This window comes from Dipteris shenzhenensis, chromosome 10 (genome assembly GCF_047967505.1).
Source record: "Dipteris shenzhenensis isolate YYH24624 ecotype China chromosome 10, Dip_SZ_1.0, whole genome shotgun sequence".
Classification (NCBI taxonomy): Eukaryota; Viridiplantae; Streptophyta; class Polypodiopsida; order Gleicheniales; family Dipteridaceae; genus Dipteris; species Dipteris shenzhenensis.
Window position 1 is genome coordinate 4,765,521 of NC_141605.1, and position 23,582 is coordinate 4,789,102.

Genomic DNA, 23,582 nt, shown 5'->3' on the forward strand with positions numbered 1-23,582 from the left:
GAGTTTCTGTCGGCACTCCGAAGGTGAAGGGCAGACTCAGTCATGACAAAGGCTAGCACTAAAGGAGAAGGCTAATCAAAAAGTAGTCCAAAATCTCTTTATTCAAGCTACAACTGCTTGTGAAGTCTACACGATTTCATTTCACACACACACACACACACACTTGTTATTCTTTTGGTGAAATCCATTTGCTATCATATTACAAAAATCATTGCCCGATGAGAAAATATGCTGTTACAAAATCAGAAAATTTCATTGTATGACGAGTAGGCAGGATAATCCAAACCAAGAGCATGCAGAGGATCATAAAAAGATTGCCGCAAAGACGATCGAAATAAGGGATATTTGGCAAGGGATAGGTCATCAAAGACCGAAGAACAGAAGTCACGAGTGTGAGGGCAATACCAAAAAAGATGAGACAGTGATTTCCGAGAAGACAGACAAATATCCAAAGCAATATGTCTGCGTGCCAAAATCTATCCAAAAGGCAAAACTCTGGAGTCTCATTTTGGTGATGTTGAGTTGTACAACGTTCTGGAAGAATTGGAGCCTCTAGCAAGAATGCGCAGGTATCTCAAAATCGTTTGTTGTTTTCTTTCTTGGTGTTTGGAAGTTTCCAATGATAAATGGGTTTTCTGCCTTTATTAACCAAGCTGAAAGACATTGTTGGGAAGGCAAAAAGGACAACTTTACCTGGCAATGGAGGGCTAGACAGTATCTTGGAGCTGAAATGAAAATGCATGTATGACTTCTTTCACTGTAGCCAATTTCCTAGACAAGGGTTTGAGGAGGAAAGATGTTTTGTGTTCAAAATGTCCACAAAGGGTCCACCTTCAGGGGTTGACATCAAAAATAGGAATATAAAGTTTCAATAGCAATCACATCACCAAAGGCGCATACCAAGTAGTAAGGAAATGTAAGTCATAGACCAAATACAGTTTGCATGAGCAGAAAATATTCAGCCGAGGTGTGCCAAAATTGGCAGATACACCAGTCCATGTATAAGAGAGAGGAGCCCTACTAACTTTAATTTTCTAGGGGTTTGCCAACCCTTATTTGAGGATTTGTCCTTAGCTTTCACTTAGAAGTAGAAGGCATCATACCATTACCATAAAGAGCAGCAGCAATCTTGGCCTTTCTCTTATCCTTGACAGCCATGGCTGATTTAATAATCTTATTTTTTGGGGCTGAAGTCCCAGGGGCATCCTTGTTTTGCACAGGGGTAGGCATAGCTTCTGGAGGCATCTTATGCATACCATAGCCAAAGGACATTGTGAATCCATATGTCCAAATTTTATGCATTTAAAGCAGCTTCCAGAGACAAGACCCCATTTCAACTTATAAAAGGCACTCCCCATAGCAACATTATTAACTGTTCAAGAATAAGATTCTGGGGTAGAGACATCCATGTCCCACAAGATGCAAAATCTGTTGGACTTCCCATTTGGCCTGGGCAGACAAACCACTTTGCCCAAAGATGCTGCAATTTTTGGCAAGAGCTTGGCCAAGCATTAAGGAAAATCTCTCTTCTCTCTCTCTCTCTCTCTCTCTCTCTCTCTCTCACACACACACACAAATGCATGCAAGCAGCCCATGACTTTTATTACAAAACTAAAGTAGGGAAACATAAGCATCTAGTGGAAGAGGAGCTCACCTCCCAGCCATAGCTTTCTCAATTCACACTTCTGCTTCTCAACATGGGTTCACCTATGTTGCTTATAACTAACTCATCGATTCTTCTTTGCAATGTGAAGTAGAATGCTCCCTAATTCCCTAAAAGGACCCTTGTTATTCCTAGCCACTTGCTAGGTCCTAATCCCTCCCCCCTGCATATAATAACTTGACCTTTGGTTAAATCACTAATTTATTAACCATATCTATCCCCTAGGCACTTAACCCTAGGTGCATGGCTAACAAATTAACCAACATTAATGTGCATGGAGGTTCCAAATCCTTCTACTCGTCTCAGGCCCCCCCATCAAAGACCTTGGTAGCTAAATCCTTGACCGAACCCTTTTAACACGACATAACAATCAAATACTTACATTTATATACATTACCATCGGTCTCTCTAAGGACCTTTTTGTCACCAACCCATCCAAGGTCATACTACATTCTAATTGGAACATAACATTCCTTACCTCTTCAAGCATCAGCGTCCTTGTCACGAGGACATGAAATTATGGGACTTTTGATTTGCAACTCCCGTAATTTGCGCGTGACTGCCTTGAGCCTCTGGGGCGAGAGGGTCCGGCCATGGGGCAAGACTTGGGAAATTAAACTTCCTAGTGGGCCCTTGGAAATAGTGAATGTGCGCCCACTTACTAGGCAATTAATTCCTAGGGCCAAAGTATGCAACAAAGGGGCCAAAAAGAGTGGTGCAATTAAAAAAGCTGCTTTTAGCCAAAAAGAGTGGTGCAATCAAAAAAACACTACTTTTTGGAGCATAGGGCTTTAAAAGGGGGGGGGAGCCCTTCTTTTAGATTCAGTTGACCAAATCAGTTCCAGAAGGAGCCAGATCATCAATTGTGAGCTGCCAGAGCCTGCTAGGTGCTGCTAGAGCAAAATCGCATATTACCAGGAGCTTCCGGAGCCTGCCAGAGGAAATCGTCACCAGCCAGGGCCAATACCAAGGCTTGCCAAAGGAAAACGCACCAAATCCAAAGCCTGTTGCAGATTGCAATTTTTGCCACGCTGTCTTCTGCAAATTGCGATTCTGTTTCCAGGTCCTTTGGGCTATGCCAGGTGACTTCATCCAGTTCTAGTCCTGTTTCCAGGTGTTTCCAGGCTGCTACAGGAATTGCGATCTGTTTTCAGAAGTTTCCAGGCTGTCCCACGGAAATTGCGATTTGTTTCTAGGCTGTCCAGGCTGTCCCACAAAAATTGCGATTTGTTTCTAGGCTGTCCAGGCTGTGCAGGGAAGATTGCGATTTGATTTCTGGAGGCTTCCGAGCTGTGCCAGCTGATTTTGGTAACTTTCCAGGTGTGGGTGTTCATTTCTAAGCTACCTTTGGGGCTGTGCCAAAGAAAAATCAGCTTAGCTCCGCAAAATCTAGGGTTTTCCAACCAAGGTGACCTTTCTTCTGTGGATTCCGGGTAGAAGAAGGCTTGTCATTGCCTGCTTTTTCCGTTCCCTAATTGGTTGCTGGCTAATTATTGTGTTTGGGTTTCTTTCCTCGCGAAGAAGGATTGATTTATGATGTTGGGCAGTGGCTAGGGAGGCTATAGATTGAGGCAACCCGCTGGGAAGTGTTTGGTTGTTTGATTGCACCAAAGTTCAGCTGTTGAGGGCTTTGTCTTGCAGTTGTTCAGCCGTGTTCGGCTGGTTGGGCACTTGGTTGTGCTATTGCAGGAGTGGTTCAAACAGTGGATGCTATTGGAGTCTCTGTTGCATGCTTTGGTTGGCTAACGATACAGGATTGCCTAGTGATTGGATGCCGTTCACCGTTTGAAGTTGAGCAAGGAATTACAGGGTGGGCTGGACGGGGAGTGTGCGGGTGTTGGTTTGCCTGTGGTGTAGCTTCCCAGAGACCTTTGTAATCAACCGCTTGGCTTCAAATGAATGTTAAATAAATACTGCAAGGGGCGCCAACGTTTAGGGCCAATCGTTGTCCTTATCTCTGAGTAGGAGCACTCTAGCTCCCCTGTGATTTGTTTTGTGGTGCATATTTACTTGTCAATTTACTGTGTATGCTGTAATTAAGTGGATCCTATCACCCTTTACGTTGTTGAGGCTGGTTTCAATCCTTGATGATGAAATCTAGGAATATTCTTCATATATGGTAAAAGGTTCCCAAGTTGCTTGAATTAGAGGGAAAACATGCCAAGCAATCAGCACCGTAGGTATCTTCCGGTTTGGAACAATCATCTCTCTCAGGTTTAGGATTCTTGTTGGCTTGCACCTTGTAACCCTGTGGCAATTCTAATCTGGACTATCCTCTTTAGAATTAACCACGGCTCACAATATAGGGGTGACAAATTCATGCATTCTAAAACCTCTCTGTGCTCTCTTAAACGGAAAGGAGAAAGATTACATTGCATAACATTGCAGAATATATTGCTTTATTTCAAAGATTTGAATGAACAAAAATCGAAATAAACAATCTTGCTTTGAGAAAATACGACAGGGGACTACAGGGCTAGGACAACCCCACCCCCTTATCCAGGCTCTTTATTACATCGAAATACAAGATCGAGGTGTTGAAGTAAATCTTAACAACACCTTCCAAACATGAGACCAAACTCAAGACTCAAACTATAGCATGACCTATGTACAAGATGTTGGAATAGGATTGGTCACCTCCCCATCTGTGAGCCCCAATATGAGAAGAGCAACCTTGCAATGCCATCTTTAATTGCACTGTTAAGGAATATTCTTCGATTTGGGAGATGGATTGCCTTCTTTCTCTCTCTCCTCAGTCTCCTTCTTTGTCTTCTTCTTGACTGATTGATTGACAAAAGCCCTCATTCATAGGACAATTTCCTAAAGAGATTATGCATTTCTTTGCTTCAAAGTATTTTGATTCGTCCAAACGTCTTTCTTGTTCACATTTTGGCAAAAGAGCCGACGGAAGGCTTATGTATTTATTACTAGTCTTGGAAGTAAGCCTTGGAACATTGTTTGAACCACCTTAGAGAAATAGCTCTGTAGCCTGCTGCAACCTTTTCATACAGAGGTGCTTTATAACGTCAACCATAATCACGGAAGGATCACAACATGGTTATGGCCAAGCGGGAAACCAGGAGACAATGCAACGGTGGACACAAGAACTAATGCCTAGGAATATGTAGGCCTGATATTAGAGTGGGGTGCCAAGAAGAGTTAAAAGATAAGGGTCCTTTGAAGGACACTTGGCATTCTAGGAGGTCCACATGGCATGCATTGGGCTAGGAGGGAGTACTCTAGAGGGAGCTCAAGAAAACTGGTCTGAGGAGAGAGAAATCTCATGAATGAAAGTGACGAGAGAGCTCAGCAAGCTAGAGCCCGTGGCTGGATGGAAAATCGAGAGCAAAGCCCTCCATTTTGTGGTTGTAACCTCAAAAGAATAGTTTTGAGAAATTAAAAGTGGCTATAGCGTCTGCTCCTGTCTTAAAGGTAGTGGATCTCAATGAACCATTCGTGGTTGAAACAGATGCCAATGATTTTGAGGGTCAACCAAGTCATTGAGGATATGCTTCGAGAATATGTAAGTAAACAACAAACTAATTGGGAACAGTATTTGCCCGTATTAGAATTTGCATATAACAGTGCCAAATACTTAGTACAGGTTTTAGTCCATTCATGATGATGTATGGATTTCAACCTAGAGCCCCAGTTGCAGTGGGACTCGAAAAAGAGAAGGTTTAAGCCGCCAAAGACTTTCTTGAGGATATGAATCAAATGCTTAAGTTAGCTAAAGATAGGATTACAAGAGCTCAGGATAGAGCAAGAAATCATGCAAACCCCCGCCATAAAAGGTTGGAGATTGCTGTAAATGAGAAAGTCTATCTAGGGGTACCTGAATCTTCAGAATCCCTAAAGACAGGTAAATGTCCAAAGTTGTGGACCATTCACAATACTTTAGAAAATTGGAGAACTTGCTTACAAATTAGCCTCACCCGAGGGATGTAGAGTACATCCAGTTTTTCGTGTGAGTAAGCTAAAAAAGAAATTGGGAGATAATGATCATCCACAAGGCCTCACAAGATAGCCAAGCTCATTCATAACTCCGTAGGTGAAGGCTACTCCATCAAACACATTGAGATGTTTGAACATGTATGTGATAGCTTGGTGATATCAATTACCTCACCAAGGCTAGAGCATGTGGGATCACAACCGATTCTAAAGTGGGCCAATGGTTTTGAGCCTTGGGACCCATGGACACATCAACCTGAAGAAGGATTACATTTTAGAGTTGGTTCCTAGTGAGAAAAATGAAAGGGGAAAGCATAAGGGATTGCATTCCAAATAACAAGCATCTTAATTTCCAATGTGAGCCTCATGAATGACATATAGTTGTTGCCTTGATTTACCTTAGGTATTAGAAGTTCTAGATTGCATGATAGTGTTATCCTAACATACCCCACATCCCTTTGGAGTTCACTCAAACTTATGTAAGATAGCACGTGAGTTAAATGGAAGGGGGTTAAAAATTTGTGGAGTCACAAAAAATGTACATATGTATGTGAATTTTTAATTTTAAAAATTTCATTGGAAACGAAGTCCTAGTTAAACTCATTGAACCTGCTACTTTACCACATGAATCAGAAAGGATTTTAGATAGACAAGAAAAAAGAACGCCACATACAATATGGAAAGACAGACCTGAAGAGACTTCAACATGGGAAAGGGTAAGCAATCTCCCAATTTTGTTTTCTAGGACATAAACCGTTCTTAAGGGGAAGGGAATGTTACATCAACCAAAATCACAGAAGGATCATGACATGGTTATGGCAAGGCGGGAAACCAGGAGGACTTGACAATGCAACGGTGGACACAAGAATTGATGCCTAGGAATATGTAGGCCTGGTATTAGAGTGGGGTGCCAAGAAGGGTTAAAAGATAAGGGTCCTTTGAAGCACACTTGGCTTTCTACGAGGTCCACATGGCATGCATTGGGCTAGGAGGGAGGACTCTAGAGGGTGCTCAAGAAAACTGGTCTGAGGATAGAGAAACCTCATGAATGAAAGTGACGAGAGAGCTCAGCAAGCTGGAACCCGTGGCTGGGTGGAGAATCGAGAGCAAAGCCCTCCATTTTGCGGTCGTATCATGCTTCTTGTCCGTACTACTGACGTCATCTTCCAAGCCTCCAAATCTGCACCTGCCTGCCCCGTGATGCTCCTGCTTGACACATGGCAGCTCCGTGCAGCCTCTGTCCACGTGGGAACCTCCAAACTGCCAAGTATGCTCTTGATTGTGCCGCCCACATGGCAGCCTATGTGCTGTCCATGTTGCAGCCCCTTTTGGTGTTTCTTTCTTGGAGTGTGCTGCCCACATGACAGCTAGTGAGTGTGCTGTCCATGTGGCATCCCCAACCTATCTTGGTCCATCCCCCCACGCTCTCCTACTATGGGGGCTTAAAAATGGGGAGGTGACCATCTATATTCCAACATTTCCATCTACGTGCCTGATGTGGCTAACCAGTGGTTAAGTTTACCTCTGGTTAGTTAACCCTGGTCAGAGGTCTAGCTAACTTGACCCAACCAGACTAGTTTGGTCACTGTAACCAGACTGTGACTAGTCCAGTTAGTCTAGTTGCAGACTAACCAGACCAGAACCAGTCAGTCTGGTTAGAGCAACTAACCAATTACTCCATCTGGTTACTGTTCTTTCAAAAAAAAAAAAAAGGAACAGTTGCAGAGACTGTTTCTGCTAGCAGATTTCACCTGCCTGTCAGACTTCTACTGTCAGAAAAGCAGCAGAAAAGCAGAGAAATCAGAGATTTGCAGAAAAAGAAAATGCATGCCTTTGTGTACTGGGAAGATGACTCAGATGCTTCTGAGTGCTTTCTGCAGTAGCCAGAAAAAGGGCAATACAATTGTTGATGCTTTAGCAATTTTGTGGGTTTATGCTTTGAACTGATAGCCCAATTACTGGCACAAGTTGTGAATGCAAGACACCTCTTGTTGAGGTATTTTTCTGTTGGAAAAGCAAAGGTAGTTGTGCATCAGTTACCTACACGGTGTGTGTGTGTGTGTGAAATTTGCAGATCTCATAATATGGATCAATCACCTATCCAGTGGGATTCACAAGATAGGGATGTACATCCAAGACAGAGAAGTGTGCCGCAAACTCAACAAGAATTTGAACAGATGGTACGCACTCGTATACAAGAGATGGAAAATCTCAAAAAGGATCCAAGGGCTCAGCATTTGTTTCAAGTAGAAGCTATGCCTAATGCAGTATATGACGTGCCAATGCCAGAGGCACACTCCCGTGTACAGCCAGAGAAAGAGAGATCTCATAGGGGACGGTCTCATAGCAGGAAGAGATCGAGGCATCATCACCGATCTCCTAGTCCATCACCGTCTACCTCGAGTTCGACTTCTGTATCTTCTTCTTCCTTATCAGATAAACCATCCAGGAAAAGAAGGAAACACAAGAAGTCTAGGAAGAGAAAGTCTTCCAGAGAGACCAAGGAATTTAAAGAGGGAGGTAAATCTGTCAAGTTTATGACCTACAATGGACAGTATGGTCATACAGACAAAGCATTGCAGTTCATCAGGCAGTTTGATGCTGCATTCGGCACAGAAAAGTTTTCAGAATCCTCCAAGTTAAGAATGGTCAGTTTGCACTTGACAGCAACAGCTAGTGCATGGTGGAGTGCACAGACCACAGATGGGTCAGCCCCAAGGAAGTGGAAGGACTTCAAGAAAGCCTTCTACCAGCAGTTTATGCCTAAACAGTTTAGAGACCATGTTCTTCAAGATTGGGACAGTTTGCATATGGATGCAGGAGATACAGTGGATGTGTACAACCAAAAGTTTTGGGATGCTTATTTACAAGTTGCACCTTTCAAAAAGATCTCCAAAGGGACCCAAATGAGAAAGTACAGAGCAGGTCTCACTCCAAAAATTCAGGCAGTAGTGAATGCTTTGGGGGCAAAGAACATTCAAGACCTAATGCATTCAGCTTCAGTAGCTAGTCTTGTGACGTTACAAGATCCATCTACAATGCTATCCTTGCATGCAGGACGTGCTGATAAAAAGAAAACTGATTTTTCAAAATCAGAAAAGAAAGAGTACCCCAAGGCTGAAAAGAAAGGGTTTCAGCCTCAGAAGCCGAGGGGTACTCAATTTTCAAAGGCTTATAAAGGCAAATCTCTATTCACCCCTAAACAGATAGCTGAATTCCGTAGAGATGGGAAATGCTTCAGGTGCGGCAAAGAGGGGCATGTGGCTGCCCAGTGCCCAGAAAAGCCTTCAACTTCGAAGGGAAAAGAGGCAGAGAAGCCACGAGGACCGCAAAAGCCAATGGCGGGGGGGATTCCTGACATACTGGGTCATGTTTCAAACCCAGAAGAACGAGAATTGCTGCTATCATGGGGCAAAGTCAGAGACCAGCAAGCGCTAATTTTATTTGATCCAGGGGCTACTGATAATTTCATATCAGAGGATCTAGCCCTGAGGCTGGGAATAAAGACGGAGGAGTTGGGCAGGGCTTTGGATGCCGATCAGATGTTCTGTGGGAATCCTGTGCCAGTTACTCCCTTGATAGGGAAGCTCCGTCTTCATGTTCAGAGTTATGTGGATCAGAAAGACTTCTTCATTTCTCCACTGAAACATCATGATGTAGTCTTGGGAATGCCTTGGTTTCATCGCAAGGCAGTGAAGTTGACTCTTCCTGAAAGAGTGTTGGAGTTTGTGCATAGGGGGAAAAATCAACGTTTAATTGCCAGGAATAAAGGGGAGACTATCCCCATTGTATCTGATGTTACATGTGGTAAAGCAATAAAGTCTGCAATTTCTGCGTACATGGTTTTTGTAAAAGAAAAAGAGAATGATATGCATGCTGAAATGAATGATGCAGACAAAGATAAGTTTCAGTTTCTTGTAAACTTTAAAAATTGCTTTTCCGATGCTTTGCCAGGGGAGTAACAGGAATTGCTGTCCAAAGGGTTGATTCAGCCCAGCTCGTCTCCTTTTTGTTCCCCTGTACTACATGTGCTGGATCAGTTAAATGGAGCTTCACTTTTCAGCAGGATAGACTTAAAGAGTGGCTATCACCAAGTGAGGATACAGCCTCAGGATGTGCACAAGACAGCATTCCGCACTTCATTCGGGTTGTATGAATACTTAGTGATGCCTTTTGGGTTGACAAATGCTCCAGCCACATTCAATAGAATGATGGATCGCATCTTCCGAAAGTACAGGCATTTCACGGGTACTTTCTTTGATGATATCTTAGTCTTTTCTAAGACAGAAGAAGAGCACAGGGAACATCTTGCTATAGTGTTTCAAGAGCTGAGAAATCATCAGCTCTACGCAAACAGCAAGAAAAGTGAATTCTTCTTGGAAGAAATCCACTATCTGGGGCATATAATATCCAAGAATGGGATACAAATGGATCCAGCGAAGATCCGTGCCATTCAGGAATGGCCAGAGCTGAAAACTGTGCATGAAGTTCAAAGTTTCCTAGGCCTGTGTTCTTACTACAGAAGGTTTATCAGACATTTTGCTGATATCGCAGCTCCATTACATGACCTTACTAAGAAAAATGCAGCCTTCACATGGGGAATATCACAAAAGAAAGCATTCAATACACTCAAGGAGAAGTTGACTACAGAGCCTATTCTTGTAGTCCCGGATCTTTATCAATCTTTTGATGTTGATTGCGATGCTTGTGGAGAATGTGTTGGGGCTGCATTACATCAGAATGGTCATGTAGTAGCCTATGAAAGCAGGAGACTTCGGGATGCAGAAAGATATCTAGGAATCTATGAGAAAGAGTTATTGGCTGTAATTCATGCCATCCATACATGGAAGCACTATCTTTTGGGTGCAGATTTTACTGTTAAGACAGATCACCAAAGTCTGAGATACTTTTTGACTCAGACCAAGCTTTCCGAGAAGCATATGAAATGGGCAAACATGCTGTCAATGTATCATTTTCAGATTGTCCATACCCCAGGAATTCGGAACAGAGTGGCAGATGCCTTGTCCCGAAGACCCCAGGTCAATAATGTGACTATTGCTTATCATCAGAACCTAGAAGGCATGAGGGAGCAATATGCTAGTGATGCAGATTTTGGTGAAATTTTACAGCAAACGCAAGAGGGGCAATCCACCAGTCACTATTCCCTGAAAGATGGGTATCTAATGAAAGATGATTGCCTATGCATCACCCAGGAGATGAGGAAAAAGATTTTGGAGGAATGCCATGCACCTCCCTATGCTGGACACAGAGGAATTACAGCAACAACTCTAGCACTACAGAGGTATTTCTTTTGGCCAGGGATGCGGAAAGATATACATCAGTTTGTTACTGAATGCCCTACATGTCAGAAAGTGAAGTATGACAGACGGAAGGCACCTGGTCTACTTATGCCTCTTCCCGTGCCTCAGGCACCATGGGGAAGTAATACAATGGACTTTATTTTAGATTTGCCAAGATCAAAGTCAGGGAATGATGGGATTTGGACTATCATTGATAGATTTAGCAAGCAAGCTCATTTCATTCCGGTTCGCAAAACCATAAAGGCAGATCATATGGCTAAGCTTTTCATGGCACAAATCTTTAAGCATCATGGTATGCCTAAGTCCATTGTTAGTGATCGAGATCCCAGAATGACCAGTCTACTCTGGAGAGCTTTATTTGATAACATGGGGACGAATCTGAATTTTTCTTCTTCTTTCCATCCCCAGACAGATGGTCAAAGTGAAGTAGCAAATTCTACAGCATTAGATATGCTGAAACGCTACGTAGGTGACCAAGGTTCAGACTGGGAAAAGTACCTACCATTGGTAGAGTTTGCTTACAATAATACAGTGCACAGCTCTACAGGGAAAGCCCCCTTTGAGGTCATATATGGGAAGGTGATTTTGCCACCTATATTGAGGACCAAAGATGAAATATTTGCAGCTGATCAGTTTGTGAGAGACCTCCAGACAGCTTACAGCCAAGTCCGGACAGCAATCGAAAGGTCTCAAGAGAAACATAAAAGAGCTGCAGATAAGCATAGGAGACAGTTAGATCTCAAGGAAGGGGATTGGGTACTTTTGAAGTTTGAAAAAGCTAGGCTCCGCAAGTTTAAAGGCAAACAGATTGTGTATGCAAAGTTATCTCCCAGATACTAAGGCCCTTTCAGGGTTACAGAAAGAATAAATGAGGTTGCATACAGGTTAGCATTGCCAGAGCATTGGAGGATTCACAATGCATTCCATGTGAGTCTTCTAAAGAAATTCCAGGGGCCAAAGCCTACAGAACCAGTATCAGAGGATCCACCAGAAGTGGATGAGCTGGAGGAGGTCCTTCAGCCAGAGCAGATTGTGTACCATACTGTACGAAAAGGCCCTCAGGGTACTTGTGTGACCCGTTGGGGCAAGATAGAAGTCACAAGCAGTCTTTTCTTTGAGCTCCTCGTTGACGTGTAGGATTGCGATTGATCTCTATGTCCCACGTCATGAGTAGGCTATGCGAGGTAAAGCGATGGAGGTTGAGATGGTTGCCATTGAGAAGAATTGCACTTGGAACATGGTACCAAGGCCAACGAAATAGAAAGGTGATTGGAACCAAGTGGATCTATAAAACCAAGTACAAGTCAGACGGTACAGTCGCAAAGTACAAGGCAAGGTTGGTGGCCAATGGTTACTCACAGGCTAAAGGTCTAGATTACGACGAGACCTTTGCACCAACAGCCCAGATGGAAACGATTCAAACACTAATAGCACTACGTGCCCACCTCAAGTGGCCCATCTACAGATGGATGTGAAGTCCGCCCTGGAGACTTCAAGGAGGAAGTCTATGTAGAGCAGCCACAAGGATTTCAAACTAAGAGAACCATGGTGTGCAAACTGAATAAGGCGCTCTATGGGCTGAAGCAAGCTGCCCGAGCATGGTACCAATGCAACAACGATTACACAGATTGGTCTTTCTGAAAGTTCATCAGATGCAAACCTGTACCTCCATTCAGAGGGGGCAAGAGAATGATGGTGATTCTCTGTGCCGATGATCTTATCCTAGCAAGGGATCATAGCAAAAAGATGAGGAAGGTAAAGACTCTATCGCATGAAGATATACCGTCTTAAGATCTATAATATATCCAATCTTACAAATTAAAGTCTTTATAGAACAAGCGGAAGAACAAAGGAAAGAAGGGAGTTTGTAAGTGCCTTTAGACAAATTTATGAGTAAATAAAAAATTAAAAAAGCTTAGTAAGCAAAGCTACGCTTATGTTTTCATCAATACCCAAGCATAAGCTGCCATCTGGGTTTTGAAAGATTCTTGGAACTCTTGGGTAAACCCAGTGCTTACTAAGCTTTAAAATCCCAATCAAACAACAAAAACATCGTTAGCAAAAAGGAAGAATAAGGCAGAAAATAAGAATAAGAAATGCAAAGAGAGCACGCGCACACGAGAGAAAATGAGAGAGAGAGATGTATTACCGTCTTCGGGAGGCCTCATAGGCCTATGAGACAAAGTACAATATCAAAGTAACACATGTCAAAGGGCTCACTTAGACCCTTTTGCTGAGTACTATACTAAACTAATCTCAAAAGTACAAACTCAAACTCAAAGCTCAAAACTAGGAGCTAATAGCTAGACTCAACCTCAAAGCTAGAGTCAAAATGCATAGATAGGTGCCATGGTGGCTCTCCTGTGAGCTGCAAAAATATCTCATATCTATGTCTGCTTGGTCGTCTCGCGTTGTGGTGGGGGTCGCGGTCTCTGTGATCTTTGTATCCGATGGGCCATATTGAGAGTACATCTCTCCTCATCGTCTTCTCACCCCACTAATCCATACTGCTCTCATGTTGTCGATCTCCTCCTCCTCTACTCCGACATGTCCAAGAGGACTCGAATGCGTAGAAATTTGTGCCATGTCTCTGAGCTCAATCCACCCCATGTCTCCTACGGCACTGCTCTCTTCTACTCTCTGATTTGACATAGAAAGGTCTCTCTATGTCATCGCTTCTCCATCAAATAGAGGCAAACGCAGGACTGGTCCTAAAAGTGATCAATTCAAAAAGACATACCGTTGTAAGACTAGAATAAGTCCAATCATACAAATTTAGATTTTTTGTTGTTCTAAAGATCAAAAATCTACACAAAAAATGAAAGAGAAGAAAAAAGAGGTAAACAAAAACTTCTATGAAAAACAAAAGGATGACAAACTTAGCAAGCAAAGCAACACCTATGTCGTCAATTCAAAAAGAGGACAAAACGATGTCCCTCTTGGAAAAGGCAGTGATAACATCCTCGGATCTCATAATAGAATGGACATGTACATAGGAAATGCTCCTCCGTCACTCTCTTTCCCAAAGTGCATAATCTGCAAATCCGTTGCTCCCTAGGTGCACATGTGGCTCTCCCTGCCTCGATCCTCAACTAATGGGATGAGACCTGCATCTGTCCGATCACAATCCTGAGGGCATGTGAGAATCGCATGTCCTCCAGGTACTGGGCTCTGATGATCACTCCAACCTCCGAGACTCTCAGGACATGGTTGCCGTAGAACTAGGTCTTGGTGAGGAGCTCTTGGTCCCCCCCCCCCAAAGTCCGAGACTCGTAGGACGTGGTTGCCGTAGAACTAGGTCTTGGTGGAGAGCTCCTAGACCCCCCCCCCCCCAAGTCCGTGACGTATAAAGTAGCAAGCTAGAGTAGGTCCAACCGTATAATACGGTTGATCTCATCCCATGGGATAGGACCAAGGGATCAGGGGCATCCAAGATATACTGAAAGGGGGGAGAAGACCCATTTGAATGCCATGTCTGTCAAACCATATGGAAATAGGTGCATACCAAGCCATGCGAGCCCCACTCTCCACTAGCAACCTTCAGAAGCCTACCTTTAGGCAATGCCGAGACCCTGTACAGATATGTGACCGTCTGGAAGATGGCATCTCACTATGCATTCTATGCATTTGATTGGTCTCATGTTTGAGTGCTCGGTGGGGTGTGGTCTTACATTTCTCATACAGAGATGCATCTCGACTACTCGAACACTAATGCATGTAACCCCTTCAATGAGGGCCCACTCTCAAATGCTAGAACCTAACCAACTAGGACCTTGCTGAACAGTAGGAAAACATATGCATCCTTTTGGCAAACATCTTAATTTTAAGAACTTGAAATTATAGAAAATAAAGATATGCAATAAATGAATTACGAAGTAAGGGGACATGTGTTTTGTGGAGAGACGTGACACGTTGTCCTATAGCTAAGGACTTAGCATTTAATGCATCTTGAGAAAAACCCTCTCCTTCTTCGAATTCTCTAAAACTTATGTTCTCATCCGCATAAGTCTTAGCCCTATCCATGGCTTAGCGGATGTTTAACTTAGCCGGTTCCAACATATTCCACATCTAGACTATATAGTCCATAGCACTCGGTACTTTTTGTGGAATTCCCATTGTAGTTAGGTTAGCTGGTCTAAATCCATAATTCACCTCAAAAGCAATGATCCCTGTGGATGAGCACTTTCTATCGTTATAGGAAAATTCCAGTGCAAGAACTTTGCCTTAAGGAAATGTATGCTCTGAGCATATCTTCTAGAGTCTGTTTGACTCTTTCCATCTAACCATCCGTTTCAAGATGATCCCCACTTCTCATTCCTAAGTGCATCAAATACAAGAGTCCAAAATTAACTCGTAAATCTCATATCCACGTTTGATATTATGGATTTCGGTAATCCTTGCAGAGGAAATATGTTGCTTAAAAAGAAATCCATTCCTTGCAGAGCAATCACCAACTTTCTAGTCGAAAGAAGTGAGCCATCTTGGTAAGACAGTGAACCACCACACCACAAGTATATAATCATAAACTCCTTGTGTCTATGGCAAATCAACTATAAAGTCAATGGAATGCTCTTCCATCTACCAGTGGCATTCCCAATGGTTGTAAAAGGCCAGGTGTCTTCACCCGCTGGCACAAAAAACATGGTGTTGAAGATGCTTTTTCATCTTTGGCCAAAAACCTTCACGCGTGACGAGCTCATATATCTTCTCAATCCTCAGATGTCCCACACATGGGCTATCATGACACTAATGGATTATCTTCTACCGAAGATCATTCCGATTAGGTAGTATTACATTGCCAATTCTTTTAAGCATACTATCATTATAGTATATCTTTCACATGTATGGCCTCCCCTAGATGCTAGGTCATCTATAACCCCGGGGTTTATTACAATGTTTAGGCCAAAGGCAAAGGGTCATAGTTGTCCACTTCCTCAATTTCTCTAGCCTCAATCCATATATGATCCTTCCCTCTTCGGTACAAAATCTCCATATGGAATTCCAGCATGGGTTAAGCCCATCTAGCTTGGCGGCCACTCAAATCGGGTTGTTTACAAAAATATTTCAGAGTATCATGGTCAACATCGTCATAAAACTCTACTATAAATATTGTCTCCATGTTTTCAAAGCAAGGATCACGACATACAACTCTTGCTCATAAGTTGACCAATTCTTCTAAGAAAACGAAAGCTTGTTGCTTTCAGGCCTCCCCTCCTGTAACAAAACCTCTCCTACCGCAAAGCCACTTGCATCGGTTTCTCAAAAAAATTGGTTCCTAGGGATCAACAATCTATAACACAAGTCCTTGAGCCACTGCTCTCTTTATTGCGTCAAAGCTCTCTTGCTGATTATTTCCCCAAACGTAGGGTACTTTGTCTGAGGTCAACTCAGTTGATGGAGAGACGATTTCAGAATACACTCTGATATCTCTTCTATAGACCTACACAAATCCTAAGAATGACCGTAAAGCTGTCACATTCTTAGGTACTGGCCACACTAAAATTGCAGCCACCTTCTTTGAAACCATTTCAACCCATCAGGAATTATAATGAAACCAAGATACTCAAGCTTAACCATGCATAGCACATTTTTCTTATTCACATATAGACTAGCTTGTCTCAAGGTTTTCTCGAACGTTCTCTATGTTCAAAGAGACTTTTGTAGTAAACTCCAATATAGCATCAATACAATGTACTTCAAACTTTCCGTACGGACGTATTAAATCATTCATCAACATGACGAATGTAACTAGAGTATTCACAAGCCAAATGGCATCACCAAAAATTCATAGTGACCAAATCTGCCTCTGAAAGAGGTCTTGTGCACATCCTGAGTACAAATTCTGATGTGACGATAGCCGCATTTCAAATCTATTTTTCAAAATTGAAACACCATGTACACTTCGACATATCATTTACTCTTAAAATCGGATATCTATAATTAAAAGTAATATTGTTCAACCCGCGGTATCGATACAACTGAAAGGTACCATCTTTCTTTCAGTCCTAACAGGAGCAATTCCCTCCATTGGTGCAAGGGATCCTCAAAGACACCCTATCAACCAGTGTGGGTAAAACTCCCTACAAAGCCACCTTCGGGAAGAAGTTCACTTCCACATATCATTTACTCTTGAAATCGGATATCTATGCTTAAAAGTAATATTGTTCAACCCGCAGTATCAATACTACTGACAGGTACCATCTTTCTTTCAGTCCTAACAGGAGCAATTCCCTCCACTGGTGCAAGGGATCCTCAAAGACACCCTATCAACCCATGTGGGTAAGACTCCCTACAAAGCCACCTTCGGGAAGAAGTTCAAGACCCTTCTCACCAAGACCTCCACGAATGTCTATTTAGCAGGTCACGCCTCTGAGTCTTATGAGCAGATTTGGAGACAATCAAAAACCAAATCGCCAAAGCTCAAAATCTATCAGACCTAGGCCAAGAAGCACAAACAAGATGTTGGTTACAAGAAAGGTAATTGGTCTATCCCTACATCATGAAGAGAAGACTCAAGCAGATTGGCAAGAAGCATCCAAAGCTTCGATGGAGACAACACTGTATATTGCTTGGTAGAGAGGCTCTTGAAATGAGCTTGAATCCTCTCACCAAACTTAAGGTAAGGATGGCAGTGTTAAGCAACTAGCAATCCCCAATTTATGGGGCAAACATACCAGTCTGCAGGCCAGCCAAAAGGTCAGCCAGTAGGGGTCTGGCCAACCAGAACTGGCCGACCAGCAGCCAGCAGGGGTCTGGCCGACCAGAACTGGCCGACCAGCTGGCAGGCCCACCGACCAGCTGGCAGGCCCACCGACCAGCTGGCCGACCAGCTAGGTCAGGCCTATAAAGGCACTAGCCCCCACACTCTCAGTGACAGGACAGGACCTGCAGCTGCTCCTCATCTCCTCCATCCTTTGCTGCAGCCCCGCCTGCTCCAGTTCTGCTTTCTGCCCCCTCCTGCTCCAGATCTGTCCCCTCCTGCTCCAGATCTGCTCCTATGCCCTCCTGCTCCAGATCTGCTCCTTTGCTCTCCTGCTCCAGATCTGCCCCTTCTGCTCCTCTGCTCCAGATCTGCCCCTTCTTCTTCATCATGTTGCTATTCCAGATAGCCTGAAGGTTCCTTCCTCAGAGCATGTTGGTTTTCAGCCATTTCCTAGGGCAGCTCCAGCCCTTCATCATCTTCGTCATCATCAAGCTACACGGAGGACTGCGTTTCGCTCCCTCTGCTGCTATCATTTTCTATTGTTTCTCTACATGGAATCATCTTTCTGATTCACCTCAGCCACGGTCTTTGAGACACGACAGCTTGAGGTTCTTGTATTCAGTTTTTCATATTACCGACAGGCACTATGTTTTCTGAGTTCCGTTCTTCAGTTGTGTCTGAGGACTGTCTATTTTTTGATCGCTCCACTGCAAACCCTATCGTTTCTCTATATGGTATCAGAGCCATGGTGATCTAAAGACCCCAAATCTCTGGTGATCTAAAGATCATGCTTCTTCAAGGAGGCCATAGGTACGGGGAGCATCACTCCTATCAACATATCAGTTTCCTCTTCATTCCGCTGCGCACTAAGGGAGAGAACTCCATCTTCTACTCCCATCCCTCCCTCCCTTTCAGAACTCCATCTTCTACTCCCATTCCTCCCTCCCTTTCTTACCTCCATCTTCTACACCCATCCCTCCCTCCCTTTTTCGGTTTCAGGCTTGACACTCCCCATTCCTTCGAACAAGGAGGTCATGATCCTTCACCTCTACCAGATCTCCATCGGCATCGACTTCCAGGATCTACAAGTTCTCCTAGGCGGGACCCTTTCTGTTCAGATGTGTCTTGATGACTGTTGTTTCGAGTTCTTCTACATTCATGGAGGCGGGGATGGACTCCTCTCTCCCAAGGTTCAAGATCGGGCACACACTGGATCACTGTTCAGCTCCGACCTCTTCCTTTGGTGAAATCCTACCATCTCTGGATTATCAGTGCTGCTACGACATATTTGTTCTTTACCTTTGCTTTTCCCTCCACCTTTCAGCGGTGAGAGGGGTGGCTTATTCTCTCGAGCTTCACAGTGTTCTTATTTCTGCTGATCATACGTGTAACTCAGGCACTTGAGGAAGTGAACAATTCCCTTGCAAGGGCACTCCTCTTGTGATCATCTCTTGGGCATTTCATAGGGATAGCCACCACCACCGTCTACATCCCTACACGAAGCTCCACGCACACAATGTCTGCCCCTCCAAATTGGCAATTGAGAGGGGGTGTTAAGCAGCTAGCAATCCCCAATTTATGGGGCAAACATACCAGTCTGCAAGCCAGCCAAAAGGTCAACCAATAGGGGTCTGGCCAACCAGAACTGGCTGACCAGCAGCCAGCAGGGGTCTGGCCGACCAGCTAGGTCAGGCCTATAAAGGCACTAGCCCCCACACTCTCAGTGACAGGACAGGACCTGCAGCTGCGCCTCATCTCCTCCATCCTTTGTTGCAGCCCCGCCTGCTCCAGTTCTGCTTTCTACCCCCTCCTACTCCAAATCTGTCCCTCCTGCTCCAGATCTGCTCCTACGCCCTCCTGCTCCAGATCTGCTCCTTTGCTCTCCTGCTCCAGATCTGCCCCTTCTACTCCCTACTCCAGATCTACCCCTTCTGCTCCTCTACTCCAGATCTGCCCCTTCTGCTCCAGATCTGCTCCTTTTTCTTCATCATGTTGCTATTCCAGATAGCCTGAAGGTTCCTTCCTCAAAGCACTGGTTTTCAGCCATTTCCTAGGGCAGCTCCAGCCCTTCATCATCTTCGTCATCATCAAGCTACACGGAGGACTGCGTTTCGCTCCCTCTGCTGCTATCATTTTCTACTGTTTCTCTACATGGAATCATCTTTCTGATTCACCTCAGCCACGGTCTTTGAGACACGACGGCTTGAGGTTCTTGTATTCAGTTTTTCATATTACCGACAAGCACTATGTTTTCTGAGTTCCGTTCTTCAGTTGTGTCTGAGGACTGTCTATTTTTTGATCCTCACTGCAAACCCTATCGTTTCTCTATAGGCAGTAGACTCGAGGTGAAAACATCTCCCACTATTCTTGTAGTAAGGCTTCTTAGGAGGGCTTGTGAATGATGGTTTCGTCACACTGTTAATGTATACTAGAAACACTTTCCCACCTTCACAGACCTCCTTGGCCATTTAGATAGCTGAAATTAATGGTTGTGGGCCAAAATATCTTAAAGCCAAGGAATGAATGGCTGGAATGGTGAGATCCAAACCTTTATCAGATAGTCGGGTCAAACCTCAAACTCTTGCCACCATTGGCCTCCCAAGATGATATCCACTGCCCATGTTGGTGCGACTCTAAGTGGCTAATTCTGACCCACTCAAAAATCTTTGTGATGGCTTGTTTGACCTCCATGTTGCTTTCAACACATTCGTCGTGCTTCATTCAAGGCAATTATATCGATAGGTGAAAGAAGAAGATCAGCATGCTTGGCTGCTTTGGTGGAGATGATGTCCTCTAATCTCCCAGAATCTGCCAAGCTAAGGACCTTCTGATCACCAAGATGGTCATAGATATGGCCATAAAACCAGAACATTGTGGAAAATGCATGAGATTTCCCCTTCTGCTGATCATCGACCTCCTATGACAACTCATGTCATCCATGCTAGAGAAGAGATCATGGGGCCAGCTGAAGTGGCCAGATACTTACCAAGCGGGCACTTCTGCTTCTTATGGCCCTCCACATGACAATAATAGCAACAATTGTCTTTGTTGCACCTGGCATGTACCTCGACATCCAAGAATCCTCCTAATCCATTGCTGTACTTTGTCGTCCAATTCTTCCTAATGTTCACATGTCCTTTCCAGGCTTCTTTCCATTGTTGGGGCTACTTTCTCTAGAAGTCGACTGCTAGAACTTCTAGCTGGGAGTTGACTTGGATTTTTTACCCTTGCTCATGAGCTCAAAATTCTTGGCAAGCTAGAAAATCAGTGTTGTATTCATTGGGACAGAAGCTATGAATGTACCATCAGATGCCTAATCACACGCCATGAAGAAACTTCGTGATCTTCTGCATTCCTCTTTTGTAGCTGAATGCTACCTCTGTGAATCGTTAGTATAGATTTGCTAGGGCCTTGAAACAACTCCAACAACTAAGTCTCCAACCAATCCAAGTATTGGTGGGGGAAGAAATCATGTCCTGATATCCTTCAAGAGCTCCGTCCACGTATATCTAGCTACTTTCAGCACTGCATTGTAGTGATCGGCTCGCCACTTTGGCCAATACATGACAGCTTTACTTGTAAGATGCATGGATGCCAAAATGTACTTCTCGTTGTTCTGTATGGGCACCACAGAGAAGTAGCTCTTGAACTAATTTAGCCATGAGATAAAAACCAAGGGGTCACTCTTGCCATCGTACCTTTGGAAATTGAGCTTCTCGGGAATGACGACTTGATAGGCTACTGATTCCTTCCCATATTCTCTAATGCCTGAGGTTTTATCAAAGACAAGTACTACAGGATCCTATTCGCCTCTCGAGCCTCACGTTCTTGGTACTCTTTGGCCTCCCACGCCTTGCGCTTGCAGGCTTCTTTTGCTTCTTGAGCCTCGCAGATTCTGGCTTCATGAGCCTCGCAGTCTTGTCCTTGCCTAGATGCACTCTTCCTTGGCCTCCAATGCAATCGAGTCCTTCTCGGCATAGACCCGATCTCTTGCATCCCCTGAATTTTGCAGCATCTGAAATAATAAGTTCTAGGGCTGTTGTGCCTATATCCATCTCATGGCCTATATCATTGCTACCATGGCCAACGGAGTCACATGTGCCTCCGATGGCAGTGTTGCTACTCTTATGGCAAGGCTCCACTTAGTGCGGACGTCGCCTAGTCCTCCATGCTAGGGTTGGAAGGTGTCTCATTACTCGTGGTTGACTTGCTGAAGCATGTCATGATCATGAAGTGACACCCTCCCTTCAAGAAAGAAACTTTGCTCTACCAACGTAATAGGCAAGGGAGCTAACCGACTCCCTCTCTAGCCTGCTATCTAATTGCAAGTGCGGAAGTGTGTACTGAACTTGAAACGCACACAAACGCATGTCCTTGACTCTGTGGGTGTGAGAATAAATGCGTGTTGGTCCTCTATGGAGCTGCTGGAGGCTGCAGGCTGCTGAGGATGTACTGAGGCTGCAAGGGCTGGTGGAGAAATGAGGCGAAATGGCCCCTCATATAGGCCTTAGATAGATACTCATTCTTTCATCACAAAACAATGAACTTAAGGAATATGTCCCTAAGACGAATAGGTGAATTGACACATCACATGGTAACTCCTCCCTTTATGTAACTCAGACGACCGTCCTGAGTAGGCCATCATAGGCAAAGTGTAAGGTAAAATAACATAGAAGAAACTCATTAATTCTCTCCTTAAACCACCAACCTAAAAGGTGGTCCTAGGACGGATTGCAAAATAGAGACTGTGTACGGAAGGGTCGCCCACTAGTGAAGTGCATCGAGACTTGGGGGAGCGCTTCTAGCTAGAGCAAGCCTCGCAGCCGTAGCCAGTGCCCTTCTTCTATTACACCACCTAATGAGCTTGCCTGCCCCCGTTGCAACTCTCGCGTAACAGACTGGCTATAGCAGCAGCTTCCAACTGACCATCTCTCAAGGTTCCCAAGCCTCAATTGTTGAGGGAGTCAAAAATTGTGAGTGTGCTTCTCCTAATATCAAAGTGCAAGTAACATGTCTCAGAACTGATGACAAAAGGAATCATGCGATTGGCCAATGACAATACCAGTAAGGCTCAAGGTGCTCAAAAGTGCTTGAGTTACGCATCGTTCCCAGTTTTTTTCTTAGTGCACGGTGGTCTCTAACCACCTGGTCACAACTCAAGAGGTTTATCTATCGACACCAATCTTTCTTTTAAGACAAGCAGTCATAGGCAAACTGCAAGAAGATAAGAATGTTGTGCATTGAATAGATCCAATCTATTCTTGAAGACGTGTATTATTGTAATGAGACGTGTCTTGGAAAGTGCATGTGCCTGAATCGGGACTCACATGTGGAGTGTGCACCTCCACCCAAATGATCGAGCACACTTTGAGCCAGTATGTAATCCCTTAACAGGGTATAAAAGTTCCGAAACGATAAAGTTCACATTTTCCGATAGTTATACAATAATTCCGTTTCTGTAACGGCAAATGGCAGGGACAGGTTGTAGGTTTGTCCAAGATTTTAATCTGAACGAGCACCGACCTGGCTCGATGTAGCAACGACTCGTGGGGACGACACAGGGCTGTGGCAGCAGAGCAGCGATTGAGTATGAGCTTTAAGCTTGGTGACTGGAGCCAGAGCCGAGGACGATGCCATGCTTAGGGAACTTAGAGTCGAAAGGCTGCTCAATCCTTACATTAATCACCCCTTCATTCACGCAAGATTGCTTCCACTTGTTACGGCAGGCAGCTAGGAGATGTTCGGTTTTTTCACACCCCTTGAGCCATGTGTCATGAATCTAAGCCTTTGATCTGGTTTCATCTTATCTAAGCCCTTGATCTGGTTTCTATCTTATGCCCTTAATTTTGTTTGATGTAAAAGCAAAAGCTAAATTGAAAGCATATAGGTGCTTTTCACAATACAAGGACTATATAAACGTTTCAAACCTATTCGATTTCAAGAG

The 23,582-nt window shown here is 44.1% G+C and overlaps 1 protein-coding gene across 3 annotated transcripts in view; it reads right to left on the reverse strand.

Annotated features, from left to right (window-relative positions):
• Positions 1-23,382, reverse strand: part of LOC147897295 (Transducin/WD40 repeat-like superfamily protein) — a 146,753-nt gene extending 123,371 nt beyond the window's left edge. The window contains exon 1 of one of the 3 annotated variants that reach the window (XM_087380467.1): positions 23,162-23,382. In XM_087380467.1, coding sequence (XP_087236593.1) covers positions 23,162-23,275 — 114 coding nt within the window. In that variant the 5' untranslated portion in view covers positions 23,276-23,382. The remainder of the gene's footprint in view (positions 1-23,161) is intronic. The other 2 variants (XM_087380468.1, XM_087380466.1) reach the window with 2 other exon arrangements.
• Between the last annotated feature and the right edge of the window lie 200 nt (positions 23,383-23,582).